Here is a 27160-nt window from a genome sequence, read left to right as displayed (position 1 = left end):
GGTCGTTTTGAGATAAGGTACGCCCAATTCCGAGGCCTGAGTCCAAAGATACGATCTTTGGAAGTTCTGCTGACTTTTGTGTGTTGTTTCTGCCCGCGTTGACTCTGACTTTTCAGCTTCTAACCGGGCTTTACAAAGGTTTTTTCTCCTTGAATCTTGGCATTTAATCACAGAACTTCTTAGCAACCAACCCTTGCTCCTTTATATCGCCAAAGTGGCACATTTCTGCATATAATTGACTTCAATGCCTGAAATACATAAAAGCACGTAATTAGCATTAACTCTTATTTATTACTCACATAATTGGTCTAAAAGTATTATTGTTAAGGGGTTAAAACTACAGTTTTGGGCTTTTATCAATAGCCCTAGTGTTTCTCTTTCTTCTGGTTTGGACAGGATGGGTGGAGTTGATAAATAGGCTTTCAGGTCAGTGAAGGCTTTATGGCACTCGTCTGTCCAAGTGAATGTTGCTCCCTTTTTTAGTATTTGCAGGAATGGTCTGCATTTGTCAGATGTTCTTGAAATGAACCTGTTGAGGGCTGAAACCATGCCATATAATTTATAGATTTGTTGCTTTGTGGTTGGTTTTGGCATTTCAAAGAGAGCTCGTATCTGTTCTGGGTTTGCTTCAATGCGACTTTGTGAGACGAGATAACCTAAGAATTTTTCTGAGGCTATTCCAAATACGCATTTGGCTGGGTTGAGCTTCATCTTGTTTTGGCAAAGTAGTTCAAAGGCCTCTTGTAGGTGGGAGATGTGATCACATGCCTTTTCGCTTTTGACCACCATGTCGTCTATGTAGACCTCCATAGTGTCTCCTAGCAAGTCTTTGAACATTTTGGTGACAAGTCTTTGGTAGGTCACTCCTGCATTCTTCAAGCCGAAAGGTAGGACGTTATAGCAGAACGTACCTTGCTCAGTTATGAAGGACGTCTTTTCCTGATCTTCTTCTGCAAGTGGTATTTGGTTGTACCCACTGTATGCGTCTATGAATGACAAAAACTCATGGCTGCAAGTTTGGTCTACCAGTATGTTGATTCTTGGTAGGGGGAAGCTATCTTTTTGGCAATGCTTGTTGACGTTGGTGAAATCTATGCAGAGTCGTCCCTGACCATTCTTCTTTGGAATGGCTACTATGTTGGCAAGCCAGGTCGGGTACTCGACTCCTCTGATGAATCCAACATTTTTGAGCTTTTCTATCTCTTCGTTGATGGCTTTTTGAAACTTGAGTGTTAGCTTCCTAGGTCGTTGTTTGATAGGCTTGATGGTTGGATCTACATTTAACTTGTGGCAAGCGGCCTGAGGGTCGATTCCTGGCATATCGATATACAACCAAGTAAAAATATCTTTATTAAGAGATAGAAATTTGACAAGCTACTCCTTGAGCTTGTGGTCTAAGTCAGCCCCTACATAAACAAATTTTGGGTCATCAGTTGTGCCCAAATTGACTTTTTCTCCTGGTTCTATCTGAGCTTGTTTTCCTGTGAGCTTTTCTGATGCCGTTGCTAGAGGGCTGAATGTTTGAGGATCTTGCCTTTTTGGGACGTCCTTGGCTTCGATGACTTGAGGCTTGGGTGAGGTCGTAGTGTTGACTTGATTGTATCGGTGAGCTTCTAGTTGGTTGCTTCTGAGCTCCATGATGCCTCTGGGACCGGGATATCCTAGGACTTGGTGTAGGGTTGATGGAATTGCTTGGATTTTGTGAATCCAATGGCGTCCTAGAATGGCAGTGCAGGACGACCTGACATCGATCACACTGAAACGTGTTGAAGTTTTGACCATGTCCTATTTTTCGCCAGTGGAGACTGGTAGGATTACGTCTCCGATGGCATCTGTGCAATCTCCGTTGAACCCATTGAGCGGTGCATTGGACTCTATCATCACCAAGTCCGGCAGGTGCATGTCCTTGTATGTTTGATAGAACAGTATGTCGCATGAGCTCCCTAGATCGATGAGGACTTTTTTGACTGTCCAACCATTGATTTTGACATGCACTACCAAGGCGTCATTGTAAGGTAGGCACACCTTGTCTAGACCCTCTTCTGTGAATGAAATTGATGTTGTCCTCTTAGGGTCGATGGGGTTGATCATCTCAGCTTTATGTGAGAGGTGGTAGATTTCTTGGATTGCTCCCACTCTTCTGCGCTTCTCCCGACACGAGGTTTTCGGCGTTTGAGGTTAATGCGTAATCATGTTGATTACTTTGTCCTCATCTTGGTCGGAGGAGTGATATCTCCTGTTGTGCCTTGACCGACCTGGAGACTTAGATCGTCGAGTTGATCTGCTCCTGCTTCTAGCTACTTCTGTTGTTGGCAGGTCGTTCATTGTTGCGGCTCCTGCTTCTGTGGCATTTGGCATCCAGCTTGTGCCTCATATCACTTTCTGGCAAGAACTTTTTTAATTTGCCTTCCTCCACTAGGTCTTGGAGGTAGTGCTTGAGGCTCCAACAATCATTGGTGTCGTGGTGGTGGAGTTTGTGGAAATGGCAGTATGGACGCTCTGGTATGGCTATCACCTTGTTGATATTTGGTTTGAAGTATGGTGTTGTATATATTTTCTTTAGGATTTGACTTGGCGTCCTGGAAAAGTTAGAGAATTCCCTCTTTGTGTATGAGGGTTTGTTGTTGTTGTTGTTGTTGTTGTTGTTGTTGTTGTTGTTGTTGTTGTTTGAATATTGCTTGCTTTCCTTGGGGTCTGGTTCGTTGCTAACTGCGAGGACCTCTTTGTCTTTGCGCTTGGCCATCCACTCTTCGCACTTGATGTATTTGTTGACTCTGTGATATAGGTCGGCTGAGGTGTCTGGCTTGTTGCACATAAAGGACCCTACTAGGTCGGAGTCGTCCAAGAGGGCGTTTGTGAATGCAAAAAATTACAAAACCGTCACTGAGTCCTGACTCCAGCAAGAGGAGGTCCTTCTTAAAATGTCATAGGAAGGCTCGGATCATTTCGCCATGAGCTTGCTTGAGCTGAAACAAGGAGTCCAAGTCGGCACACTTCTTTCTATTGTAGACGAACTCTGCTACGAACGTCTCAGCAAGGCTGTCAAAGTTGTTGATCGAATCTGGAGGGAGTGTGTAAAACCAGTCTAATTCTCCGTCCTTTAAACTGGCTGGAAAAAGTTTGCACTTCAGGTAGTCGTAGTCAGGATGGTTGTAGAGTGCTAGGATTTGGCTAAAGCGAGCTATGTGCTCACTGGGCAGGAAGTACCGTGGTACAATGGGAGCTTTGGTTGGATGAACTCTGAAAGAGGTTGGTTGTCTCGGATATCTTGGATGAATGGTGATGCTTTGTACGTCTCTAGCATCTTCTGAGCGATTTAGATCGCGCTGACTCTTTCGCTTGACTTCTCTAGTTTTTGCGCGAAGTCTTCTAAACGTTGATTGGTGGTGTTGGTTAGGGCTGCAACAGTGTTGTGCTCCCCGGCTTCTGTGGTGCCATTGTTGGCGTTGGAGTTGGCCTGCTCTCGCATTGTCTGGTTTTCTTATTGTAAAGTGATGAAGGCTTCTTGGAGTGTCTTCATCTAGTCTGCCAATGCTTGTAGGTTGGGCTCCATTGTGGTTTTTCTGGCCAGCTTTGTGTGCTTGAGAAAAGAGTGGTTGTTCTTTTCTTAAGAAAACGAACCGGCAGACGGCGCCATTGTAGATGTTGGTTATTTTGGGACTACGACCTGATGATTTGTTGGATAGAAAATGGCTGCATTCTTCTTGGGATAAGAGTTGCCTACGTATCAAGTTTCTCGGGATAAACTTGAATCAAGCCTTACGTAGTTCATCTCTCTCTATTTATAGATGTGTGCTTGAACCATTATGGATTTCAGATCCACCTTGTATGCTATCTTGGTGATTCGCCATTAATGTGATGTTACAAAGTTAATGTTTTCTTGATTGTGGTGTTGATTGAGCTCCAAGATTGTGCTAGTTGATATCTTTCCATGAATGGCTGTAACTACTGCTGGTGACGATTTGGATGCTGGGTCGTTGGTACGATATGATGTTGTGGGACAAGCTGAAGTAAGACGACCTGACATATGGACACTGCTCTGTAGAACGGAAGGTACTTACACTAATCACAAGCTCAATTAGTTTTTAAGGGCACAGTATAAATTTGTCTTGATCTTATTTGTAAAGTCAATGGTTTAAGCTTTGCTTTCATGGTATATAGATTTTTAAGAAATGCTTCAATATCTTCTCGTCCATCAAATCCATAAAACGTTAAAATGAAGCAATACCCAATGAACTTCTTAAACTCTTTTTGCACACAAGTAAGAGATTTTATTGATAAACTTCTTAAACTCAAAAAGCCTGATAATAATTATAATTGTGTACTTTAAATACATATATTTGGAAAAAAAATAAGTTAGAAGATTTATTATAAATTTATTTTGTAAAGAAATTGGTGAAGTTGCAAAGATGGAAATTGGATGGAATTTGGCACTGAATAAAGAAAATGTGTTCTGCGCGAGTTGAATTTGTGCTAAATGAACAAAACCAAATTGTCTAAACTTTAAAGTGTTTTACATGGTCTATGTGTATAAAATGTCTATTCCAAGCCATTGGATCCAATTTTGTACTCCTTATCATTAAAACAGCGTTTTTTTTTCCAGTTTTGCAGATACAGAGTTTGGACAATTCCACACTCAGCCTAAGAAAAAACGGAGTAAAACTCTTGGTCGGAAGGAAACTAAACATACAAAAAAAAAAAATGGGCTCGGCCTAGTTGTATATAGTTGAACTGACAAAAAAAGTGACAAAGTAAAATTTGTCTTTTAGTCACTATCATGAGGAAAAACACGGAATAAAACTCTTTGTTCCGTTTTCTCATCTCCATGACAGTGTTTTATTTGGCTAGAAACAAACTAAGCATATGAAAATTGCAGCAAAAATGAGCTCGTAAAGCGAGGTGCTACGAATCATATTTTATTTAGCTGTAGAGCCCACTACAAATTTGAGATGTGGACGGTTATAAACAAAATGATTTCTAATTCAAGGAGAGACTGATCTCTCCGTTAGTTACCAAAAAAACAAGATTGATCTCTCATTCTCTCTCTTATCAGTTGCTTTTATTTTAATATATATATATATATACACGGTCTACAAAGATATAAAAGAGTCGCCACTTATACTTACTAGTCAATATCCACACGTACAGCGTTGGTGACCTTCTTCCACATGTTGAGTACTCAACTCAATTGCATATTCCCTTTATATTCTTACAATCCCACAACTATTACAATATTCATCAAAAGCAATTTATTAAAATTTAATATAGAAAAAAAATTGTCTCAAAAAAATAATTGAAAAGTTACATAAAAAAATTGTAAATCACCAGCTAGTACATTTGGTTGGTGTAAGTTGTTGGTGCGTATAGTACTCTGGGTATTGAGCTATTTAAAATCTGGAAGGAATTTTGTTATTACTAGCATCATGCACGTCTAAACAAAATAGACTTGCAATCACGAAGTTATAAATTGGCAGGTAACGTATGCAACGGAAGCATCAACTGTCTAAAAACACAACAACAATAACAATAATCGAACGCCGAGCCGCCCATCTCCTGCTCAATTCAATTAGTACTTAGTAACACTGATTTTTTCTATCATTGAAGTTCTGAAAAAATATATTCAATATATAAATATAAGGACAACATGAAAACAACTATTTCCCCATACATAGAGCTGCTCAAAAACTTTATTCCACAATAGCCACCAGATATACCCTTGGTGCAAGACTCAAGCAACATCATCTAATAATTCTTTGTTTGCATGCTCCTTAATCCTCCTCTCAAGCTCAGGTCTAAAATGTATAATAAGACACTACATCAGCCAAGCTACAACATCGCCTAGTGCACAGATGGTGTGCCCCTCAATTTGCTTAGTAATTTCTTGAAGCATGTCAATCTCTTCCAGTTTTGCATTCTCGATTTTCAATCCTTCAATGATTATCCACATCCATCCTGTCCCCTCTTTTCTTTGCAAAGTGTGCACTGTCTACAACTCAAAACACAAAAAACACGAAGAAAGACGGGTTAATTTCAACAATCAACACCAATTTTAATGTATTGGAGGTTTGAGTGATTACTGATTATTGATTAAATAGTTAGACTTCAAACCAACAAAAATAATCTCTGAACCTGCAAATGCACAAAGTGCAAGCTCTTGATTTATTGCTTACAATATATTGAATATATCTTATATTAAGTTAGCATAAGTATTTGTCCAATTGTTTCCAGATGATATGTATAGAAGATACAAAGGCAAGCAAGATGATAGAGCTAGTGTGGCAAGAGTTCAAAAATTCATAGTATAGAGCAATTCATTTGGGTTTTCTAGTTATGGAATAGTTATTTGAAAATAACTCTCAATCCCGGTGTTCAAGCACTTACCTGGAAAATAACATGGAAGATGTAACCCCAAGTACCAGCTGTTTAACGAATAGGGTCTTGATCTAGGGGAACTGAATTCTTTTATGAGTCAAATGCATTTGTATTTTTGTCGTGTGTTGGAGAACCATTCTGCATCTGAACCTATTCGGGCACCACTAACTTTATTGTGATATTTGTAGCACTCATACATAGAGAGCAAAGACCCAAACTAGGAGCTAGGATGATAAAACGAAATAAACAATATACATGAGAATGATGAGATACATAAACAACAGTAAAATTAAACCGCAGAAAGTAATTGAAGATAATATATTCTAAGAAAATAATACTATTGAGCACAGATAGACAATTACATTCTAATCATTTATTGTGTGTGTGTGTGTGTGTGTTGTTCAAAAGAGATTATAGAATTAGAATTGAAAAGGTATGTTGCTCTCCAATTAACATAGACTTTATCAAAACAAATGTGAAGAGAGAGTTTTCTTATTGAGTGTAGAAGTAAGAAATGCCACCACCATCAACAATAACATTGGCAATTAGCAACACCAGAAGTAAAAAAAAATGCAGCAACCTGGTAAGCCAAAAGCCAAGTAGGGTGGGTTTTTTTTCAGACATGGTTTCCAGGTGCACCTGACAGACAAAAAAGGCGGTTCTTCTCATTGTCTTATGCTATTCCATTTAAAACATCAATCTCCTGGTACGCATGAATTTTTCCAATGTCAAAATAGAAGCAACAATCAACATAGCATAAAAATTGATTTATTTTATACTAAATTCTAATCATATTAGTTTTATGAAAGTTTTAAAAACTGCATGCTACGTACTCAGTTTCCAGCTTGAAACAACTGCTTGATGGCAAAAGCATAAAACCATAGAATAAACAAACAAATCGGTAAACTTCTATAAAGTAAATGGAGAAAGTTTCTCAAAAATAAAAAAGACCCATACTTTAAAACTCAAAGATTAATAGACTTTGAAAAGAAAACCAATCATAATAAACCTTAGACTGCACCATATAATGCAGTCAGTCTGCACCATATAACAGAAAGGTGTCCTTAAAGACTACTTATCAGATAGGAATAAATAAACATACTTAAATCACCTATATAATATAACTCAAGGGCAAACCAATAGTGCAAGTTCTGAATTTGGAGCAATGGGAGCATAAAGACAAAAAGGTAGTTATGCAGAAAACTAAAGTTGTGATCGACTCAATTAGTATACTTTTATTGCAATAGCAATGAATTTGTATGTAGAACTATAGATGTAAAGCTCTATAATTAGGGTAAATTTAAAAGAGAGCCAACAAAAGCAATTGTGGCAGGATAAGATGGGGAAAGTGTGGTGCTGAATACGAAAATTGTTATTGCCTATAATGTTTCTTCTTGTTCGTTTCCAAAATTCCAAGATGCCCTTAACTTCCAAACCTATGTAGAGATTAACAATGGCACGTAAAAATGGACGTCTTGAAATAAATGGTGGGCAAGTGAATGCATCTAATTAGAACAGTTATAAAAAAACACTAAAGCAATTGAACATTTAAATTATTAAGCAATCAATTATACACTTAAACAAATGAATGAATAAAAAGAATAAAAATATGAATAGTTAAAAATAACACCAAAACAATGATCAATTAATTCAATTAATTATTAAAAATAAAATGAAATCTCACCGTTGTATAGAAATGGAATCCTGGGAACAGTTAAAGACCGAATAGATAACAACCGAGTGTGAGCTGCCCATTTTCTGCAGAGTTCAGTTAGTAACATTGATCGTTAGTGAATGGAGCACTAACAGTAGACAATTAATAAGACAAGAATGGGAAGAAAAACATTTTCCGAATAGTTCAATTACCATATTCATCAATTGGAGCATCATAGTCATAACTAGTGGCTATAAAAGCTCATGTTGTATGCCCGAAATTTATCCCGCCATGAAACTGAAAATGCGGAATGGAGAGATAGAGGTTCACTCTCAACAGTCTAAGAAAACATGAGTTGGACACATATCTTTCAATTAATTAAACAAAGATACGCTTACCATGTAGTAATTCATGTATGATCCACCTTTCTGTATAAACCTAGCAACTGAAAATGCTACGTCTTCAGCTGGTCGGTGAGGAACAGGACCTCCAAATCCCGTAAACCTGGGACCCAAACAGATGGGAAATGACAATTAGATTGGACTTGCCTCTAAGGGATTATAACTCTATAAACATATCTTAAAAAAGATATTATAGACAAAACAATTAGAAGCTTTCATTGCAGTAGAATAGTAGATATAGGACACTTACCAGCCAGTCCAGTTTTCGATCCACACCTTGGGCTTAGGACTTATTGTATTCACTGAGCTAGGGGGCAATCAATTAAAAGATGCATACCTCACGGATAAAGGTTCGACCATAGAATGTATTGTGTTAGAATGCACTGTGAATGAGAAGTGGTTGGCACAAAGTTGTGATTTCAAAACATTTTCGGGGTTTTTATGTGTATGATTCTTGCACCCGCAATTAGCATTAGCAGCAAGAGCACCATTCAACTCCGTTATTTATTTATTTATTTGATAATTTGTGTAATTATAATTTTTTACTTACCCGAACATGTTTTCATTCATGCCCAACTCTATGTGCGCTAAAATTATAATCAAACAAATTATCGAAAAAATAAGTAAAACAATGGAGTTGAATGACATACTTGCTACTAATGCCAATGACCAATAATCCAACTTTCGAAAGGTTTTATCTATATGTCATCCCTTGCTTCGTCTTTTCATTGAAAAGAACGCACAAACAAATTTTAAAACTGGACATATTGAACAATAATGCAAGAAGTGTAGCAACATATAACGTTTCAATCAATAATGCAAAACTCTGTCACAGTATTTCATATATTTATTGTTTTAATTAGTATGAAGTACAATGAAAAAACAAACCAATCAAAAGAGTAGGACGCCCTGTATCAAGTAAATTATTTTTTTATCTTGTAAATTTTTTATTTGTGTGATTTCAACACTTGGTAGCAATTATTGAATTCGTAAATTTAGTAAATTGAATTGTGCTTCTAGTGTTGGGGATATTTGATATGAAAGTTGACTCACGACTATTGTTGATTGAGATAGTTTTATATTTTCGATTTACAATACAATAACGCATCAAAAATATTGTCTAATTACAATAAAATATGAACGAAAATGTCGAAAACAAAAATAATTATGAGTTGGAGAGTTTCTTACCACAATCAAATTCACCAAGTTTTCACAATCAAATACTGGCTATTATAGCATATTGATAGAGATGGCGAGGAGAGTTTGAAGCTTCAGCAGAGAGAGAGAAAGAGGGAAGACGAAGAGAGACTGAATGGAGAGAGAGGAAAATTTGAGAAACGTATTAGAGAATCCTCTATTAGGCGCAAAATAACGTTTCTGCTCCTGTGCTAAACTGAGGAATAAGAAACTTCCACTCGTTAAGCAGATTAGTTTGATAGAGATAGAGCTGGGGAGGAGAGTTGGAAGGTTGAGCAGAGAGAGAAAGAGTGGAGACGAAGATAGGAGGAAAAACCGAGAAGTGTAAAGAATTTTCTCTTGGTTGCGAAATGACGAAACTGCCCCTAATGTTTTGATGCAAAAAGACAAAAATACCCCTGGAAAAACATTATTCATTGACCCCATATTTTTCTAATATAGTAAGATTTTTCGGGCTACAATGAAGGAATTTTATTTAAAGTTAGTTTTGTTTTCTATTGAACATCATAGATGAACTTAGTAGTTGTGTTACCTTCTAGCATTAGCATTATTATTATTATCACACTAGCATTCTGGGCACGCTCGATGAGCGTGAAATCTATTCTGGCACGCGCGATGCGCCTGTTGTTTTTCACACATATTTTATGCTACCTATCCGAAACCGAAATCAATCGAGTTAATAAAAAACTCCGATTACAAAATTCAAATTTGAATCGATCATTAAAAATTTTAATTCCCGACCCGATTTGTTGTTCTATATGTAAGGAGGTCCCACTAACCATAGTTAGCAATTCGGCAAATTATTCGTTTAATTCGGAAAACGTTTAAAAATGTTGTATTTTTCAATGATATGGAATAATTCATTAATTCGGCAAGAAATAATTAATTCACGAATTATTTGTGAATTATTCGTATTGTCACTATAAGTTTGCTGAGTATGTTGTCAAATTTTATCGTATTTTTTTATTTTTAACTTCGTATTATACTCGAATTACTTACGAACCCACCCGAGCTTTTGCCATTTCCATTTTTCTTAATCCGAATTGAAAAAACGAATTCTTATCGAAACTCGAATTTTATTCGAATATTTTTCGTATTGAATTTTTGTCGTATTACGAATTGCTAACTATACCACTAACCCACTAATTTAGACTAAATATGTTAAATTTGTCGAGATAAAAAAATAAAAATACAAATAAATAAATAAATAAATAATTGGCGGAAGCGTTCTATGGTAAGATTGTTGCTGGTCTTGAGAGGGAATTTGTGTTATCTGCTCGTCAGAAAGCAGTTATTGGATGCTTGCAGTCAGAACATGCAAAGGATTTTCTACTTGCTATTCCGATGGAGGGACTTGGATAGCGTATGTCGCCGGTAGAGTATCGTTCTATTCTCCAGTACCGTCTCATGATTCCTTTGTACTCTGATGGTGGTCTATGCCCTGTTTGTAAAAAGAGTAAACTAAATGCTTTTGGGGACCATGCAGTATATTGTAGACATTTTTCAGGTTTCAAATACCAATATGATCATATCAGAGATATTTTATGTGATGTATTTTGGAGGGCGGGGATACAATTGAAGAAATAGGCTCTTGTGAATTTTCTCACTGATCCGAATGAGAGGAGATCGACACTTCAGCATGCGGATGTATTGATATACAGTTGGTCTGAGGGGAGGCATGCGTGTGTTGATGTAATTGGAGCCTCTCCGTTGGTAGGGTTTGGGAATGGAGTCTTTGAGGTGGGAGAAGTAGCTAATAGAGCAGCGACAGGGGAAATTGAGAAGCACGAGGAGGCTTGTAAAGCTAACCAGCATTGTTTCATTCCTTTCAGTTTTGACACTTTTGGTTTTTTGGCACAACAGTTTGTTAAGCTTCTTAAGAGATTGCAGAAAGTTATAGACTGTAACGTAATGACAGTTGGTTCTAACGAGTTTGTTTTTAGGAGGATATGATTTGTCATTCAGAAAAGACTTACGGCGCAGTTTGTGACACGTTTGTCTTAATTATTTGTAAAATTCGATATCATTACTAATATAATTTTCACTTTAAAAAAAATAATTTATGAAAAGTAGTCCAGAATTTCTGATGAAATTGTCGAAAGTTCGGATGGCAAAAGTTGTGGGATGGGTTGTAATAATAGTGTGAAATTTGTCCGGAATTTCCGATGAAATTGTCGAAATTTTAGATGGGCTGTGGCATGAGCTGTAATAATAGTATTTGGTGAGAGCAAAATCGGAAAAAAAAAAAAAAAAACATACATGATGCATTTTTTATTTTATTTTAAAAGAGAGATATAAAAAAATTCCACATACAAAATTTACTGTATGACACATGCATTTTTTATTTTATTTTTTTACGATAATTGCATCACAATTCACACATGCATGATGGATTGATGGAACAATGGAAGACCAAAAAAAGAATTCTGAATACATAAACAGACTACTTAAGGCAAATGATGACCAAACTAAATTTAGCTACCAAACAAACCATGACTCATCAATAACTCTGTCGTTTACTTCAACTTTCGGTGACAATAAAAAAAGTAAAAATCGTAAAATTCAGAACCCGCTAATTTAGTCCAATTACAACACCAACACGGCAAGCACACAAACACATTCACGTGGTCCATTTCGTCATTCCTTCGTAAATTTCCCTAAACCTCAATGTCAAATCCTAAACCTCGCCACAAAAATATCTTCCTAACACTTGGTCATCATCTCGAACTTTCCACCAAGTTGAGAGATATTTTTTTTCCTCATTCCCAGGCGACAATCAACCTTCTCTTACTAGTTCTAGTTATTTCTTCTTAGCTTCAGATATATCTCTACATGCAATAAAGTTTTTCCAGTTCATTATATATGGATCGGGAAGTAGGAGGATCTGATAGATCATGTTATTACACTGTTCTTGGTGTTCGTAAGGACGCCTCCTTCTCTGAAATCCGCTATGCTTATCGTAAACTCGCTCTGGTTCGTAAACTATGTACATAATTTACTTTTTGCCAATTCTTGTGTGTCTATAGTTTGGCTTTTTTTATAATTTGAGTTATTTTGGTTTGTCAAGAAATGGCATCCGGATCGATGGACGAAGAATCCGACTGTAGCTGGAGATGCTAAAAGAAGGTTTCAGAAAATTCAAGAGGCATATTCAGGTATGTAAAATCGCGTATTATTCGTCAAGGATTGCACGATGAAGATGTTATAGTTTTGATGGTGTATATGTGGATTGGCAGTTTTATCTGATAAAGGGAAGAGGTCAATGTATGATACTGGTTTATATGATCCTTTTGAAGAGGAGGACGAGGTTGGTATTATTCACTTTCTCTAAGGTCAATTTCGTAAAGTCACTATTATTAATTATTTATGTTAATTTGGTAAAATAGGGATTTTCGGATTTCATGCAAGAGATGTTGACGATGATGGAGAAAGTCACACCACAGGTATGTGATCTGGTGTTTGGAATTAAGATGTTTGTATTGAGGATATAATAAGTGGGGGGTAATATTTTAGCAGGAAGATAGTTTTGAGGATCTACAAAAAATGTTTGTGGAGATAGCGGGAGGAGACGAGATGGCCATGGAAGGAAGTGGAGGCAGAACGAGTGGGAAAAGGACACGTGTCACATCATCACAAGGGAACGCGGGTAAACGTAACTCGACTCGGGTTGGTGTGTCGATGACTGACTGTCAATAATGTGATTTGTCCAACCTAGACAATCAAATATCTTGTTTTCATTGGGTTACCCAAGGGTATTTTGGGAACTTGAAATCAGCTATCAGGGTTGTATTTGTTACCCTGTGACTGGAAATTAATTTCCCTTTATTTGATTGTGATCAGTTATTTCAGAAATCTGATAAATGGGTTTGACCTGGTTGGCTGTGTTGTGACTTGTGACTTGTGACTGACTTGTGACTTGTGAGGAGCTGGCCTCTTGTTTTTCATGTTTATCTTTCAGGTTTCAACTTTACCAAATTTAAGGTTTGTTTGGTTCATAATTGGTGTTTGCTTTTTCTGATTGTTTATATTGATCGATTGATAATTTGGTCAATGTGGGCTAATGGGGTGTTCTTTGAATTTGTAGTTTGTGGAGGTGGTTTTGGCTGCGGTTGTAAACTATATTATCTAGTGAGCCAACTACCACTTTAGATTAGCATTATGGGCAAGGAAAATCGGTTTGGTGGAAATGAAATTCGAACTAAATTCGAAAAATTTAGTGTATTCGAAACTAAGTTCGAAGAATTTTGTATACGTCTGGAAAATTGAAGTATAACATATGCCATGGACCATGACTTTGTTTCTCTGAAGTAGATGGATGTAATTTAATTTATATACACCAAGAGAAGTTGAGAACCTTATTCCAATAAAGTCATGGATTTGTTGTCTGATGGTGGGTCTCTATGTTGAGGCTGATCAAGTTGTTCCTGCCTTATACTGGAACTCCTTAATACATTAGCCATGGTGCGATGTCGTGGTGATCTTGGTGGCGATGCATAAAGGATGAAAGTGTTGAGCACCTCTCGCCGCACAATTTCCTCCTCTTGACTAAGCCTTAGCGCCCGTAATGCTGTCAAGTATAAACCTGACGCTAGAAACACTGTGGTTAATCCAAAGACGCCAGCAGATAAAAATAACCCTGGTCGAACCACTAGGCAACTCAATCTCGGTCTAGACCATTTTATAAGATGACCCGATTCAACGCCCACTCCGATCATCAAAAGCACTTCTCCGACAGCAAAACAGACCCTACAAGTTGACAGGGTTTTGTTAGTAGGTCTATTGAAATTATGTGATATTGAGCATGATTTGTAAGGTATGCTGCTAATGCTTTTGCTGTTGTGTTTGACAAGTAATTGTAGTTGAATGAAGCATCAAACAAAGCTTGAGGCGCACATGCAAGGCAGGTATCTCGAGCAATATTTTACTGAACATGCATTTGAAATGTATGGATGCTAACATAATACATTGACTCTTTTAGAGAAATGTTTGTGATGAATTTTACCAAGTTGTAACAAAGAAAAGTGCAGCGTGCCATGTTAGGGAATTTGCCTGGCGTGAATCATCTGGATTCCATGCTATCAATGCCGGAGGTGGAGCTTTGCTAACTGCAACCAGCACGTATGAATGTCCCATAACCATACCGATTGCTAGGCTGAGAAATGCACCTGCAGAACATAGTAAGGGTGTCTTCCCACTACCACTATACAAGCATTCATATCTTTCCCCGCCTCCCTCAGTACTAGAGAGCACCCATGTTGCCTGGACAAGGATTATACATTGGGATTAATGAATAATTATTCTTCCTAAGCAACAGGAAGTCAGAGGGTAAAGCAATCATTTGTCTATTAATGATGTTTAAACTCAATAAAAGTTGAATATCTATTTACTTACCACCGATCTGGTTGTTTCTGCGAAGAGGCACAAGATAAAACAACAAAGACCACAAAGTATAGACAAGGCCATGAGAAAGGCACCCCATTTGCTGCCAAGATCAGAAGTACGACGACCTGGGGCGAGGTCGGCATGGGTGACTGGCATTTTTAAGAATTGGATTAGAAGGGGAAGAGCTCAAAGAGACGGAACGAACATGAATTGAATGTTAAGGGAAGTGCACCAGTTGCTCCAAAGAGTAGAAATAAGGAGAGAATCGCATTGCTTGTAGGCAAGGAAGTGGAAGGAAGGGTTGTTGCTTAAAGTATACAGATTCTTCGGGCTTTAACAGTGTAAAGTTTTCACACAAAGATGTGTGTTTAATATTGATGCTGTTCTTATTGATGAGTGAAAAGTGGCATTGATAATACCTTTTGATTAGTAAAAAGGTTAAATGAACGGTCATATTAATGGTGCTTGGTCACAAACACGAAGGAAAGTCTCTTTCAGTAAAAATAAAGATGTCTGGCGATCTTGGTGAGAAACAAAAGAAGCCCGACTTCTCTCTTTTTGGGGTTTTCATGGGCCTCACTTAGAGCATTCCCAATGCCAGTTGACTTTGGGAGGAAATAACAAGAAGGGTGACTATCAAAGGGCTCTTCACCGTGTAACAAGAAGGGTGACTATCAAAGGGCTCTTCACCGTGTAACAATCAGGATAGCACTTACTACTTTGATCGTTATTGAGTTGTGAGTTGTGAACTTCGGACAAAACTATTTATTCTGTTTTGCGTGTTTTTTCAATTTTGTTTTGTTTTGAGTGTTTTTTCATTTTTCATTTTTCATTTTTTCATTTTATTTTATTTTTTATTTTTTTTTTCCGGATGAGATGTTTCATTTCGTCTCGTGTTTTTTTTCGATATTTTTTTTTTTTTTTTTTTGGTTTTTTTTAAAGGATGGGATCCGGTGTGTTTTTTCGTTTTTTACATTTAGACGGAATAAAACATTTTGTCCAAATTTTAAAATTACATTTGCATTGGGAAACGCTTTGTAACTTCTCACCAACAATATCACATTGAGAGGAAAGTCCTATGTGGCGCCTATGTGGAGGTAACAATTTGTTGCTTGTATTGGAAATGCTCTTACAGTGAGGCTCAAAAGGCCTTCTCACTAGGGTTTGAGCTCATTGTTTCGGTTAAGGGAAACTTCTTGAATCGGACGTTGACTTAAAATTTAGGACAACTGAACCCGTTGAATACGGCAGAGATGATTTATTCCACTGCCGAACGTGTCCCCCCCCCTTGCTGATTGTATGAAATACCCCTAATACCCTTCAAGGAATTAGTGTTTTGTTTTTAGAAAAAATGATATATCATTATACGAATTTACATATATGCCCTTGAACATCTCCCACCCTCTTGTCACATCTCTTTCTACCTAGTACATCAGAAGTTATTTTCTCTCTCCTATTCCTACCCAAACAGGACGTCTCTTCTTCTCTCTCAACAACTTACACTCCTGAGTACAAAGTCACCAACGAAAACTCCCTTTGTTCCCGCCCAAATTCTAATTCCTTTTCCTCTCTTTTCTCCTACCATATTGACCAAATTGTATTGAAAATGTTTGGGAGCTTCCCTATTGTTTAGTTGTTGTGAAATCGAGTTCTTATATAGGAAATGTATGACAGGGCCTGCTTTTTCATTTTAATCAAAGATATGGTTTTGTTAATCCCATTATAAGTATATGGTAGAACAACGTAGTTTTTATCAGTACAAAAGTATACCCGAAAAAAAGAAAGATGTGAATGCAACGGTAGAACACGATAGTTCTAGTTTTTATTTGTTGTACAAATGTGTACCTGGGTAAGAACAAATATGTGTATGCCAAAAACTCAATATCGAAAGAGAGAAGTCAAAACATGTAGTGGAGTATGATCTTGCCCATATATAAAGCACCAATATACAAACAAATCTAAGAAGCACCACGTGAGCAGCTTCAATAATTAGTACTGGAAAGCTATGATGTTGTTTAAAAAATGAGCAGAGGCATCAGAGATCAATTTATTTCCAAAGAAGGTTTATAATTAATGTCTCAATGTTGTATGTTGTTTTAGTCAGGAAAATAGATGTGGTAAATAAATATCTATATACACGTTCAATTCGTGGCATACTACAATTGACGGCATGTTGTCTTCCTTTAGGTGAAGTTAGTAGTGTAGGCAAAAGTACTTAATTAAGAAAGATTAATCTTAATTAAAGCCATTAAAAACAAAATCCAGTAGCACGTAGTTTAGTTTGTCCATCCAGGGACTCAGACACTGCATTTTTGTGTTTTTTCACAGTCAACCCCGATTCTACCATTCCGTTCAACCCGGCAAGCAGGTTAAGCCACAGGCAAGCAAGTCTTTGGCCATCGTATTTCTTATCATGGCCCCAGTCCGAGTGAAATTGAGACGCTGATTTCGCAGTAGCTGATCTGCAAAAGCTAGTACGAAGACCTCGCAATTGTAAGAATCTGTCTGCTTTACACAGTTGGCGTATTTGATGTTCCACTTTTTTCAGAGCTTCGATTGTGGTATACAACCTTTGTCGAGCATTAAGAGGGCATACTAAAGAAGGGTACCGAGCTTTTCGAGGCGGGGTTTAGGATCGCCGATAGGTTCCGCCAACGAATCATATATCCAGCAAGTCCAAGTGGGGAAGTTGAAGACCACCAGTATCCAATGCATGTTTGAGATATTGAAGGCCATATATCATCATGCCCTTAGATCTAGTGACGTATGGGATGCGGGTGTTTGGTTGGAGCATATCTCTGAAGGTCATCTTTTGGTTCGATGAAAGGTTGGAAGCAAGGACATAAATCATTTGTTCTGTAGTCAGGCTCGGATCGGTAAGGCTCACTTCAACAGTCGCATACAATGACTCTCAGCTGACCTGCATCAGTTGAAACAAAAGTTATTTGCACGGTCTCAGAAAGCCTAGAAAAGTACGAGAAAAGAAATGGGTTTTGGTTAAATAACTGGGATCAGTGTATGTATCGGGGATGACAGTGTAGGACTGCAACGAATCACGTGTTTTGAGTACATCATTAGAGTTGGCAAGTCTGTTATGGGCCCTGTCAAGAAGCACCATGCAGAGTGAAATGACCTTGGCGACAAAAAGAAATAACGAATTTATCAATAAGACGAAATGAGTTGCGAATTAGGTTAGGTAAGTTCAGAGCAGCAGTTGACATACCTTATCATTTAGCCACTGATTAGGGCTAAGCAAGTGGTATGTGCTCATGCTTAAGTCCAAACCCCGACCATAAAACCTGAGCTTTATAGAGTTAGAAACATCGGACTTTAATAGGTCACGTTCATGGTACCACCAATACAACTGTGCAAGGTATTTTGGATCAGTGCAAAATGCGGGCTCCAAAGGCATATTTCTCTTGGTAACAATGGAGGAATTCCTCTTTATTAATGGGCCACCCACAATCATGTGTTCCAGAAGCCTCTGATCACATAATTCGGTAGCTTGCTCCTCCAGATCACTGAATTTATTCCACCGATTCAACTGAGCAACTCCCAGAGCAGCGTGACTAGAACTCCCAGAGAAACTCCCAGAGCAACTCACAGTATCATGATTGACAATTTCTTCCTGACCCAGAACTTTCCTATCGGTAACCTAAGAAAAAATCAAAATCGTAAGAGATAGTAAGTATCTTGTCTCGACATGGAACATAAAGTGTTACGATAATAACAATATGATATGTGACACTTTAATATATTTTGAATATCTCCCCACAGTCATTACCAATGGAGTTTTAATCCCACAAGCCACCTGTGTAAATTATGGTTAGAAGTCAGAAGGGAACCCCAAAATATCTTAGAACTGCCACATAATGTACTACATAGTGTTTGGTACATATTTAAACAACCTTGTCAGCCTGTTCCACCTTTGTAGTAGCAGTTGGTCCAATTTGGACTTCAGATATTAGACCCTTCACATCAGTAGTTTTTTCAACATCATTTTTAAAAGCTAAACCATTGACATCAACAGTTTTATCTGCCACATCAAAGTCCAAACCCCGACCACCTTGGTGCCGATAGTACTCTTCCTCAGTAATCCCACACTTTAACAAGTCTTTCGCTATTCTTTTCTAATATATGTTCGCCTTTTCGATGCAAAGACAGGCGGCAAATTTCGGAGTAGGCAGTCTGCAAAGGCAAGGGTGAACGCACGCTTTGTTGTCGCCGCCCTGTTTTGGCGATTTCGCAAACTCCAGATTCCACTGACTACCCAATTTGGCCATGTCTATACATCCATTATCCAGACTCAGAAGTGTGTAAGGAAGCATTGTCAACAACTTGGTTAAACATGGTGTTGGGTCAAGAACCCAGTTGGCACCATCCTTCGGCTTCTCCAATGAGTCATAGATTTGAACACCCCACGTGATAAAGTTAACGACGATGAGGATCTAATGCACTCCTTCAACATTCACCATCATCATCAACCTACGACAGTTTTCCAAGTCTGGCCCCGAATTGTCAAGCCGAACTAGTCCGATAAAATGAGTCTTTAAATTACCTACAATTTGCAGTCTTGCTGCAGAAAGCTTATCTTCTATGGGCATCTGCTTGTCTTCTAAAATAGTGGCCAATCCATTGTACAAATCACACAAATAATGCTGTCATTACAATAATAAAATTAAATAAATCATTATACTAAACAAATAAATCATTATAGAATAAATGACTAGAAACATGTGTGAAATTATCGAGAACCATGACTCGGCAACTATGATGTACAAATTCTCCATTCCACCGAGGTGTGTTACGACAGTGTACCACTGACTCAGTAAGTATATGTAGGAGTCTAGTACCTAGAACCCAAAAAACAAGAATAAATAATCAATAAGTATATGCACAGGAAGTACTTTTAATAGACAGAGACATACCACATCATTAAGCCATCCTCCCCCAAACAGTCCATAAAAGTTGCTGATGTCAATTTGAAACTCACTCCCGTACCGTCTAACAATTTCAGAGTGATTGGTTTCATCATTGTCATGCTTTTTCCAGTAATACGACACTTGTACATACGAGGTATGCAATTCCGTCAAGTCATCTCTAACACTTTTCCGACTAGCAACACCAGGAGCTCTTTTTAGCAATCCCACTCCTTTATTGAAAACACCAAGAATTAGATCATGGCAAATGTCAGCCACTTCCACCTCGAGTTGACTCCTCTTGTTTTCTTGGAAAATTCGTAGCTGCGACCTCCGTGCCATATCATCCTGCAGCACAGAATCAGGGACATAATTTTGTCCATCTTCTTCGTCATCAACCATGATGCAATCTTCCTCCATATTCTCTGACAACAACAAATTATCAGAAAGTCCAATACCATGATCATCCACAACAGATGTCTCATAAGTATCCTGTGCCAAAAATGGAAGAAGTCAAAAAGCATATATAATGTCTCACAGCAGGGACATAATGTCCCACTAAAATAGCAACCTTTCCATCCACATTTAGATGATAACTTGGAGTAATTTGGGAGTTACGTAAAAAAAAGAATAATGTACCTTGACTGTGCAGTTTCCCCTTCTAAAGGAGCAGTTGGAGCAATTAGAATTTCGGAAATAGTGTTCCCACGAACACAATTTTGTTCAGAATCAACACCTTCCATATCATCAGCACCACCACCCTTAACACTCACAGCAGGCATAGTGCATCTTTCTTCGGCTTGCATCCCCAATTCCTTCAAAATAGCAGCCTAAAAAAACATAATAATAACCTATATATAGACACGACAATATTTAAAAAAAAAAGTAATTAAGCATCGGTATTACCATATCAAATGCAAAATCATCAGTGTATTGTTCGTTAGGATCAAATTCTAGTTACCCATCTTCTAAGTTGTCCTCACAAATTGGAACTAATTCAACTTCACTATCACCATCACTTGGAGTTACACAGACAACCTAAATAAACAAACTTTATATAAGCTCAGAAAGTAGATATGATGTCTCAACGAAGCCACATAAAGTCTCACTCATATACAAAGCATTTAATCTCCACTAAGATGATAAATAAGTTATAGGGACACATTTAAATTTCAATTACCTTAAACGCACTTACGACATCCACACCCGAAATTTGTGCAATTTCATTACATAAATTTTCCTCTCGATGAGTCTGTTCCCCATCGATACCCGTTGTCTCAATCTCAGGAAGCGTCTTCTCATTACCCACTACCTCTATTTGCAATTGCTGATTCCTTGACACATACGATTGGTAGACTTCCATGTCACTCATGCTCCCCTCGTGGTGTTCACCATTCTAACAAATAAATTTCGGGTTGACTCGCTTTCAAGATAACACTTGTTAAATTCTTTAGTGAAACATCTTTCAGCAAGTCTTCTCTGCCCCTATTAATAACATCAAGCTGACTCCCCGACAGCTGCCCGCCTTGGTAGGTTCTGAACATCCCTTCCAATTCATCGGGAGGGACAGAGGAGTTAATGGCACGAGCAGTGCACATAACTATTTGTTGCGACTCAGTATCTTCACTAGGGTTATCAATCTGACCCAGTTGAAGTTGAGGTGGCACTTGGTGGTTGGTGCTGTGACCCAGTTCAGATGCGTTGGGCATGTGATTGAAATCCTGTTAGAGATAAAACATAGAAATAGAAGTTATTTTGGCATACTTAGCCATAGAGGTGGGGTCTAAGGTGGTTGCAAAAACACCCAACAAACCATGTCCCACTTATGTCGTGAAAATGACCATTTCACTCACTAAACGTTCACTTGGCTTCCACAGTCTTTGATTTAGAGCAGGCTCCTCCTTTGGTAGTGGATTGTTGACATGTTTTGGTAGGCTAGTTCGGCCTATTCCGAGTTCAAGAAGCCTATCTTCAACTTCCCCAGGGGATGATAGAGGCTCCGGTTCAGTCCCCCCAATATGCTGGGGAGCAAATGGATTGTTAGAAAAATGGATTTGCACAAATCCATTGAGATATGAATGAGTAATTTGTCTCCCAAGTTATCCCACATTGAGATGAAATGGGTTTATCTTGAAACAGTACGTAAAATGAGAAAAACCTTTTCGAAAGGGTGCACTGGTTCGAAACAGTGCATTATGCCAAAAAGATGTGACCTTTCGAAATGTGCACTGGTTCGAAACAGTGCATCATGCCAAAAAGGTGTGATCTTTCAAAATAGGCACTGGTTCGAAATAGTGCTTTATGCCAAAATGGTGTGTCCTTTCAAAACATGTGACTTTTCAAAGAGTTGCTTACTTTTTTCCAAGAGTCACTGTGTTGTTTCGAAGAGGCACCACTCACCTATAAATAGTGGATGAATTTGGAGAGAAAGACACACCAGATCATACAGAATTCTGATCTTTCTCTTCTCCCCTTGTTCTTAGTCAAATACTATGTTGTGTTCGCTGATTATATAGAATTGAAGTGCTAGCTTTCTATAGAAGGAAATCCGTTCTATCTTGGGAGATAGTTTTCCATCAACCTTTAAACACCATGAGGGGGAAAATCTGTCTTAAGGACATAGTGATCATCACTAGGCTCGGATTTAATCATTGGTAAATTAAGTTCATTAGTTGAACTAAAAGGTTTGTTTGTTAAACTAAAGGTTTGTTCATGATATATTTGTTATATCAATTTGATTTTCTTGTTTACTTAACAGTAAGTATATTTTTGGAATAAGTTTCCTACAAACTTAAGACATATTCTTTTTATTTTTTTTTCCTTGAATTAATTTTGTTGAATTAATTTTGGTTATACTTATTGTTAATGCACTAACAATCTTGAAGTGTTTTGTTCACGTTTCGTTGAGAAACGGTGGTCAAAAGATTGATATGTGGCAGAAACATTTTCTTGCCATGCATAGCTCATCACTATGATTTTTCCATGTGATGGGACAGGTATGTATTTCTAGTTAATTACACACTCAGAAATTATATTTTGGTAGTTCTTTAGTAGTGAGCGCTAAGGTGACCTTCGAAATTCCTTCAATTCGTTTGAAGAGATGTGAAAGAAGGAAATGGTTCACATACTGATTGAATGGAAAGTCGATTTGCATCGATAAAGTGCTTGAAACACACTAGTTTAAGTCCAATTTAATGGACGTCCAGTAACTTAAATAGCCACCATGCTCTTCATAATGGTCTTGGCGCCATATGGTTTGGGTTTAAACAAAGATGGTTCATTGAACATGGGTGGAATTAAAGTGAACTTGACGAAAAGGTGTGACTGTTTGAAAAGACAAACACTTGGAAGCAGAACCAAGATATTTCAAACAAGATATCGGCCTGTTGGTAATATAAGGTTCAAGACTTGGAGTTTTTGTGACTCTTTGTGAACATAACCAATAACCAACAGAAGTACTAAATGGTTGACTATTCAATCTTGTGAATGTCAATATACTTGTAAGCAAATTGAGGTCTTAGAAGTGTTTAGACACTATATGAATGATATGTGACATTCTTTAACAAGACGCCTCACTTGAAAAACATATATCTAAATGGTTTTCCAATTTATTAACTTTGTCATGAGAAATTAGAAAAATATGGGGGATTATGTATTTCCTTGAATTAATCAATTCAAAATTGAAAATTTGTTGAAGCATTACTCAAAAGACATCAAATGTAGTGTTTTACTCTAGGAGAGATGCATAAATTTCATGGAAATCCTTAAAACAAATGTGCATAGCGAGGTCTACTATGGAATCGGAATTCATAGTGTTGGATAAGGCTGGAGAAGAAGCTGAGTGACTTCGAAATTTCTTAGAGGATATTCCAAACTGGGCTAAACCTGTGACAGCAATGTGTATACACTGTGACAGCCAATATGCTATTGGTAGAGCATAGAGTAGCATGTATAACGGGACGTCTCGACACATATGTCGTAGACATAACACCTTTAGATAATTGCTCTCAAATGGAGTTATCTCAATCGACTATATAAGGTCAAAAGATAACATTGCAGATCCGCTTATAAAAGGTTTAATAAGAGAGCAAGTGGAAAGATTATCAAGGGGTTGGCTTAAAGCCTTTGAGATAATCAACCAAGAGTTCTCATAATGGAAAAACTAACCTAGTTGACTGGAGATCCCAAGATCTAGGTGCAATGGGCCAACTGAATTATGTCTGTGACTCAGTTAGCACTAGAGAGTAATATTATACTCTAACCCATTCCTATATAAGACAGTGCATATCTGCTGCGAGACCTAGGATAAGTCAAGCTTTTAATGATTGACTATATCTTGGAAAGTTATGTAGGATACTCTTTATAAAAATCACCTATGTGAGTGTGAAGTGGGGCCGCTTCTATGAAAATTTTAAGGAAAATGTCTCAAAAGCACTCTCTGAAACCAAGAAGTGTTCAAGGCCAAAATGAACACAAACGTGAGAACCAACAGTATTCGAGAAGGTACTGCGTGAAGATGATTGTCTAGGTTTATATAAACGGCTCACAGTTCAAGGACACCAATAAAAGTCTACTGATCATCCAATTAAATCTGATTGTCTTTCATTAAGGCAAGTTCAAGGCCTCCCATGCTACTTGACCTGATGCGGTATCTTTTCATATGTAAAAGAACATAAATCCAATGTTTATGATAGAAGAAGCCAAATTTTCATTCATGTGGGGGATTGTTAGAAAAATGGATTTGCACAAATCCATTGAGATATGAATGAGTAATTTGTCTCCCAAGTTATCCCACATTGAGATGAAATGGGTTTATCTTGAAACAATACGTAAAATGAGAAAAACCTTTTCAAAAGGGTGCACTGGTTCGAAACAGTGCATTATGCCAAAAAGGTGCGACCTTTCGAAATGTGCACTGGTTCGAAACAGTGCATCATGCCGAAAAGGTGTGACCTTTCGAAATAGGCACTGGTTCGAAACAGTGCTTTATGCCGAAATGGTGTGTCCTTTCGAAACATGTGACTTTTCAAAGAGTTGCTTACTTTTTTCCAAGAGTCACTGTGTTGTTTCGAAAAGGCACCACTCACCTATAAATAGTGGATGAATTTGGAGAGAAAGACACATCAGATCACACAGAGTTTTGATCTTTATCTTCTTCCCCTGTTCTTAGTCAAATACTATGTTGTGTTCGTTGATTCTATAGAATTAAAGTGCTAGCTTTCTATATAAGGAAATCCGTTCTATCTTGGGAGACAGTTTCCCATCAACCTTCAAGTACTGTGAAGGGAAAAATCTGTCTTAAGGACATAGTGATCATCACTAGGCTCGGATTTAATCATTAGTAAATTAAGTTCATTAGTTGAACTAAAATGTTTGTTTATTTGTTGAACCAAAGGTTTGTTCATGATATATTTGTTATATCAATTTGATTTTCTTGTTTACTTTAAAGTAAGTATATTTTTGGAATAAGTTTCCTATAGTTCTGTCTACCTTGGACAATGGTTTACGTTTGCTTTGGACATATTTTGCAACAAGCATTGTGTCGGGCAAGCTGTTAGTTGAAAAAGTTGTTGCATCAGTGGTGACGTTCATCGCTGACCGTGGTGACCTCTCAGTGGAAGCAATACCAGACACCCTATTTAGGACTGTGTTTTAGGTTGTAGCCTTATTTTTGGAGAGGGTTTCCATTCTTCTTCGGGAGTCTTTGGAGGTGTCTTCTTCAAAGGTGGTGGTACTTGTTTCTTGTTCAAACTTGTGGTTTCTTGATTGTTTGTCACAAAGCAGCAACATGTGTCTTCATGGTGATGACCGTATGTTGTTTCTTAGCCAGACTCCCCAGTTTTGTGGAGCTGCTTTCCCTGGCAGTGGGACGTCGCACTCTTTTAGCAGTGTACTCTTCTTCACTTCTAACCTATTCTTCCTCTTCCCTATTACCCTCACTATTTTCACTGCTAAGTTCTCTTCTAGCCTTTTTCTTGACAACTATACTGGGTTGGCCAGTCTCATGAGCAGCAACAAGGAACTCCTCTACAGTCTTGTTCATTACCTGAAATGAATAAACGTAGAGGAAACAATAAGAAACAGAAATGCTAAAATGGTATAAGAATAGCAAGGTAAACAAAAGGTCTGCATTATAGCCATACCGATTCAGTCTTCTGGTCTAGTCTTCTGTTTTCTAATAGGAGATTGTATGCCAAAGTCAGACTGACCCACTCTCACTGTCACAATAAAACATAAAAGTATTAAAACAAGCATGAAAATATGTTTAACACAAACAAATTTAGAAGCTGGCTGTGAACACTTGGGTAAATGAATATGAATATACACCTCCAAAGCATCTCTAACCACTGGTTCTTCCCTAACAACTGGGGGAATGTCTAACCATTCCTAAACCACTAGTTTTTTCTTGTTACTAAGCTTTTTATCCCATGCACTGTCGTGGCAACTGTGTCCAGCAACTTGCACCCGCCTTTTAAACCATGGGAAGGTCAGTGGATCCAACCTTCTTGCCTCCAGAGATGGAATGTGGAGGAATACCCAAAGGGTGAATGTAAGGGCACAACCCTGGAGTGTGCCAGTATACTGCTGGGTAGCGCCTTGGAGAAAGTGGTCTGTAATACTATGATACAACTCTTATTCCAACTTCTTACAAAAGAGTTCATAGGCAAGATACCCCCAAGGAAAAGCATCAAACACCTCCAAATCAGCAGCAATGTCAACCCATCTTACATCGACTCCTTTCGAGCAAGTAGGTATGAGGAAATCTCCACATTGTGTAATACATTAGCCTTTGCCACCTCCCTAGCTTGCTAAATAGCAGTCAGTCAAATTTGACCACGTAGGGAACCACGACTTTCCTTAAAATACCTCAATCTAAAATCAGTCGGATTCTTGGGATTCAAATCATAATAGTTGTTGCTTGGACGGGAGGTGGAAAGCCCGGTGAGTAGCGAGAAATTGGAAGACTTAAAACTGATATATTTGTTCCCAATATGATAAGTCAATGGTGCAATTCGTCTTTTCAGAACGGAGACAACCAATTGGGGGTGGGTAAAATGATTGTACTTCCTTTGTTTTGGATCTAGAGGGTCCACATTGCCATCAACAGTCAGTAGAAACCCAAACGGAGATGAAGCAAAACTACTTATATAACACCCCGTGTATTTCTTTTATTTTTGCTGGTACCATAATAATAATAATAATAATAATAATAATAGATAATACAAAAATAGGAT

At 37.8% G+C, this 27160-nt stretch overlaps 2 protein-coding genes and 2 long non-coding RNA genes across 5 annotated transcripts; 2 read left to right on the top strand and 2 right to left on the bottom strand.

Annotated features, from left to right (window-relative positions):
* Window positions 1-5609: 5609 nt before the first annotated feature.
* On the bottom strand, window positions 5610-9882 carry LOC147498633 (uncharacterized). Its single transcript, XR_015194337.1, has 5 exons — window positions 9616-9882; window positions 8425-8530; window positions 8239-8323; window positions 8057-8130; window positions 5610-5986 (listed from the first exon to the last, which is right to left on the bottom strand). It is a non-coding gene; the product is annotated as an uncharacterized LOC147498633 (long non-coding RNA).
* Window positions 9883-12232: 2350 nt separating this feature from the next.
* On the top strand, window positions 12233-13496 carry LOC147498632 (Chaperone DnaJ-domain superfamily protein). 2 transcript variants are annotated; one of them, XM_086560575.1, is made up of 5 exons: window positions 12233-12597; window positions 12692-12779; window positions 12861-12931; window positions 13011-13067; window positions 13141-13496. In XM_086560575.1, exons 1-5 carry the CDS (start codon window positions 12487-12489, stop codon window positions 13318-13320), a joined length of 507 nt encoding a protein of 168 aa, XP_086416701.1. In that variant the 5' UTR covers window positions 12233-12486; the 3' UTR covers window positions 13321-13496. The 2 variants fall into 2 exon arrangements, with proteins under 2 accessions (XP_086416701.1, XP_086416700.1); XM_086560574.1 differs by having other exon boundaries at window positions 13138-13496.
* Window positions 13497-13827: 331 nt separating this feature from the next.
* On the bottom strand, window positions 13828-15162 carry LOC147498631 (transmembrane protein, putative (DUF1218)). Its single transcript, XM_086560573.1, has 3 exons — window positions 15016-15162; window positions 14627-14883; window positions 13828-14370 (listed from the first exon to the last, which is right to left on the bottom strand). Exons 1-3 carry the CDS (start codon window positions 15160-15162, stop codon window positions 13980-13982), a joined length of 795 nt encoding a protein of 264 aa, XP_086416699.1. The 3' UTR covers window positions 13828-13979.
* Window positions 14365-15422, top strand: LOC147498630 (uncharacterized). The gene is made up of 3 exons (XR_015195531.1): window positions 14365-14528; window positions 14652-14949; window positions 15041-15422. It is a non-coding gene; the product is annotated as an uncharacterized LOC147498630 (long non-coding RNA).
* Window positions 15423-27160: the final 11738 nt, after the last annotated feature.

This window comes from Coptis chinensis, chromosome 5, assembly GCF_015680905.1.
Source record: "Coptis chinensis isolate HL-2020 chromosome 5, ASM1568090v1, whole genome shotgun sequence".
Taxonomy (NCBI): domain Eukaryota; kingdom Viridiplantae; phylum Streptophyta; class Magnoliopsida; order Ranunculales; family Ranunculaceae; genus Coptis; species Coptis chinensis.
The sequence above is the reverse complement of the archived record's forward strand: the minus strand, read 5'-3'. Positions and strand labels throughout refer to the sequence as shown.

Excerpts from the sequence above, each read along its gene's own strand:
- LOC147498632 (XM_086560574.1), top strand. The coding sequence starts at position 12,487 with ATGGATCGGGAAGTAGGAGGATCTGATAGATCATGTTATTACACTGTT. Across the intron at positions 12,780-12,860 it reads AATTCAAGAGGCATATTCAG|TTTTATCTGATAAAGGGAAG; the intron begins GTATGTAAAATC and ends GTGGATTGGCAG. Across the intron at positions 13,068-13,137 it reads TGGAGAAAGTCACACCACAG|CAGGAAGATAGTTTTGAGGA; the intron begins GTATGTGATCTG and ends GTAATATTTTAG.
- LOC147498631 (XM_086560573.1), bottom strand. The coding sequence starts at position 15,162 with ATGCCAGTCACCCATGCCGACCTCGCCCCAGGTCGTCGTACTTCTGAT. Across the intron at positions 14,884-15,015 it reads CAGAAACAACCAGATCGGTG|GCAACATGGGTGCTCTCTAG; the intron begins GTAAGTAAATAG and ends ATCCTTGTCCAG. Across the intron at positions 14,371-14,626 it reads CTTTTCTTTGTTACAACTTG|GGTCTGTTTTGCTGTCGGAG; the intron begins GTAAAATTCATC and ends GTCAACTTGTAG.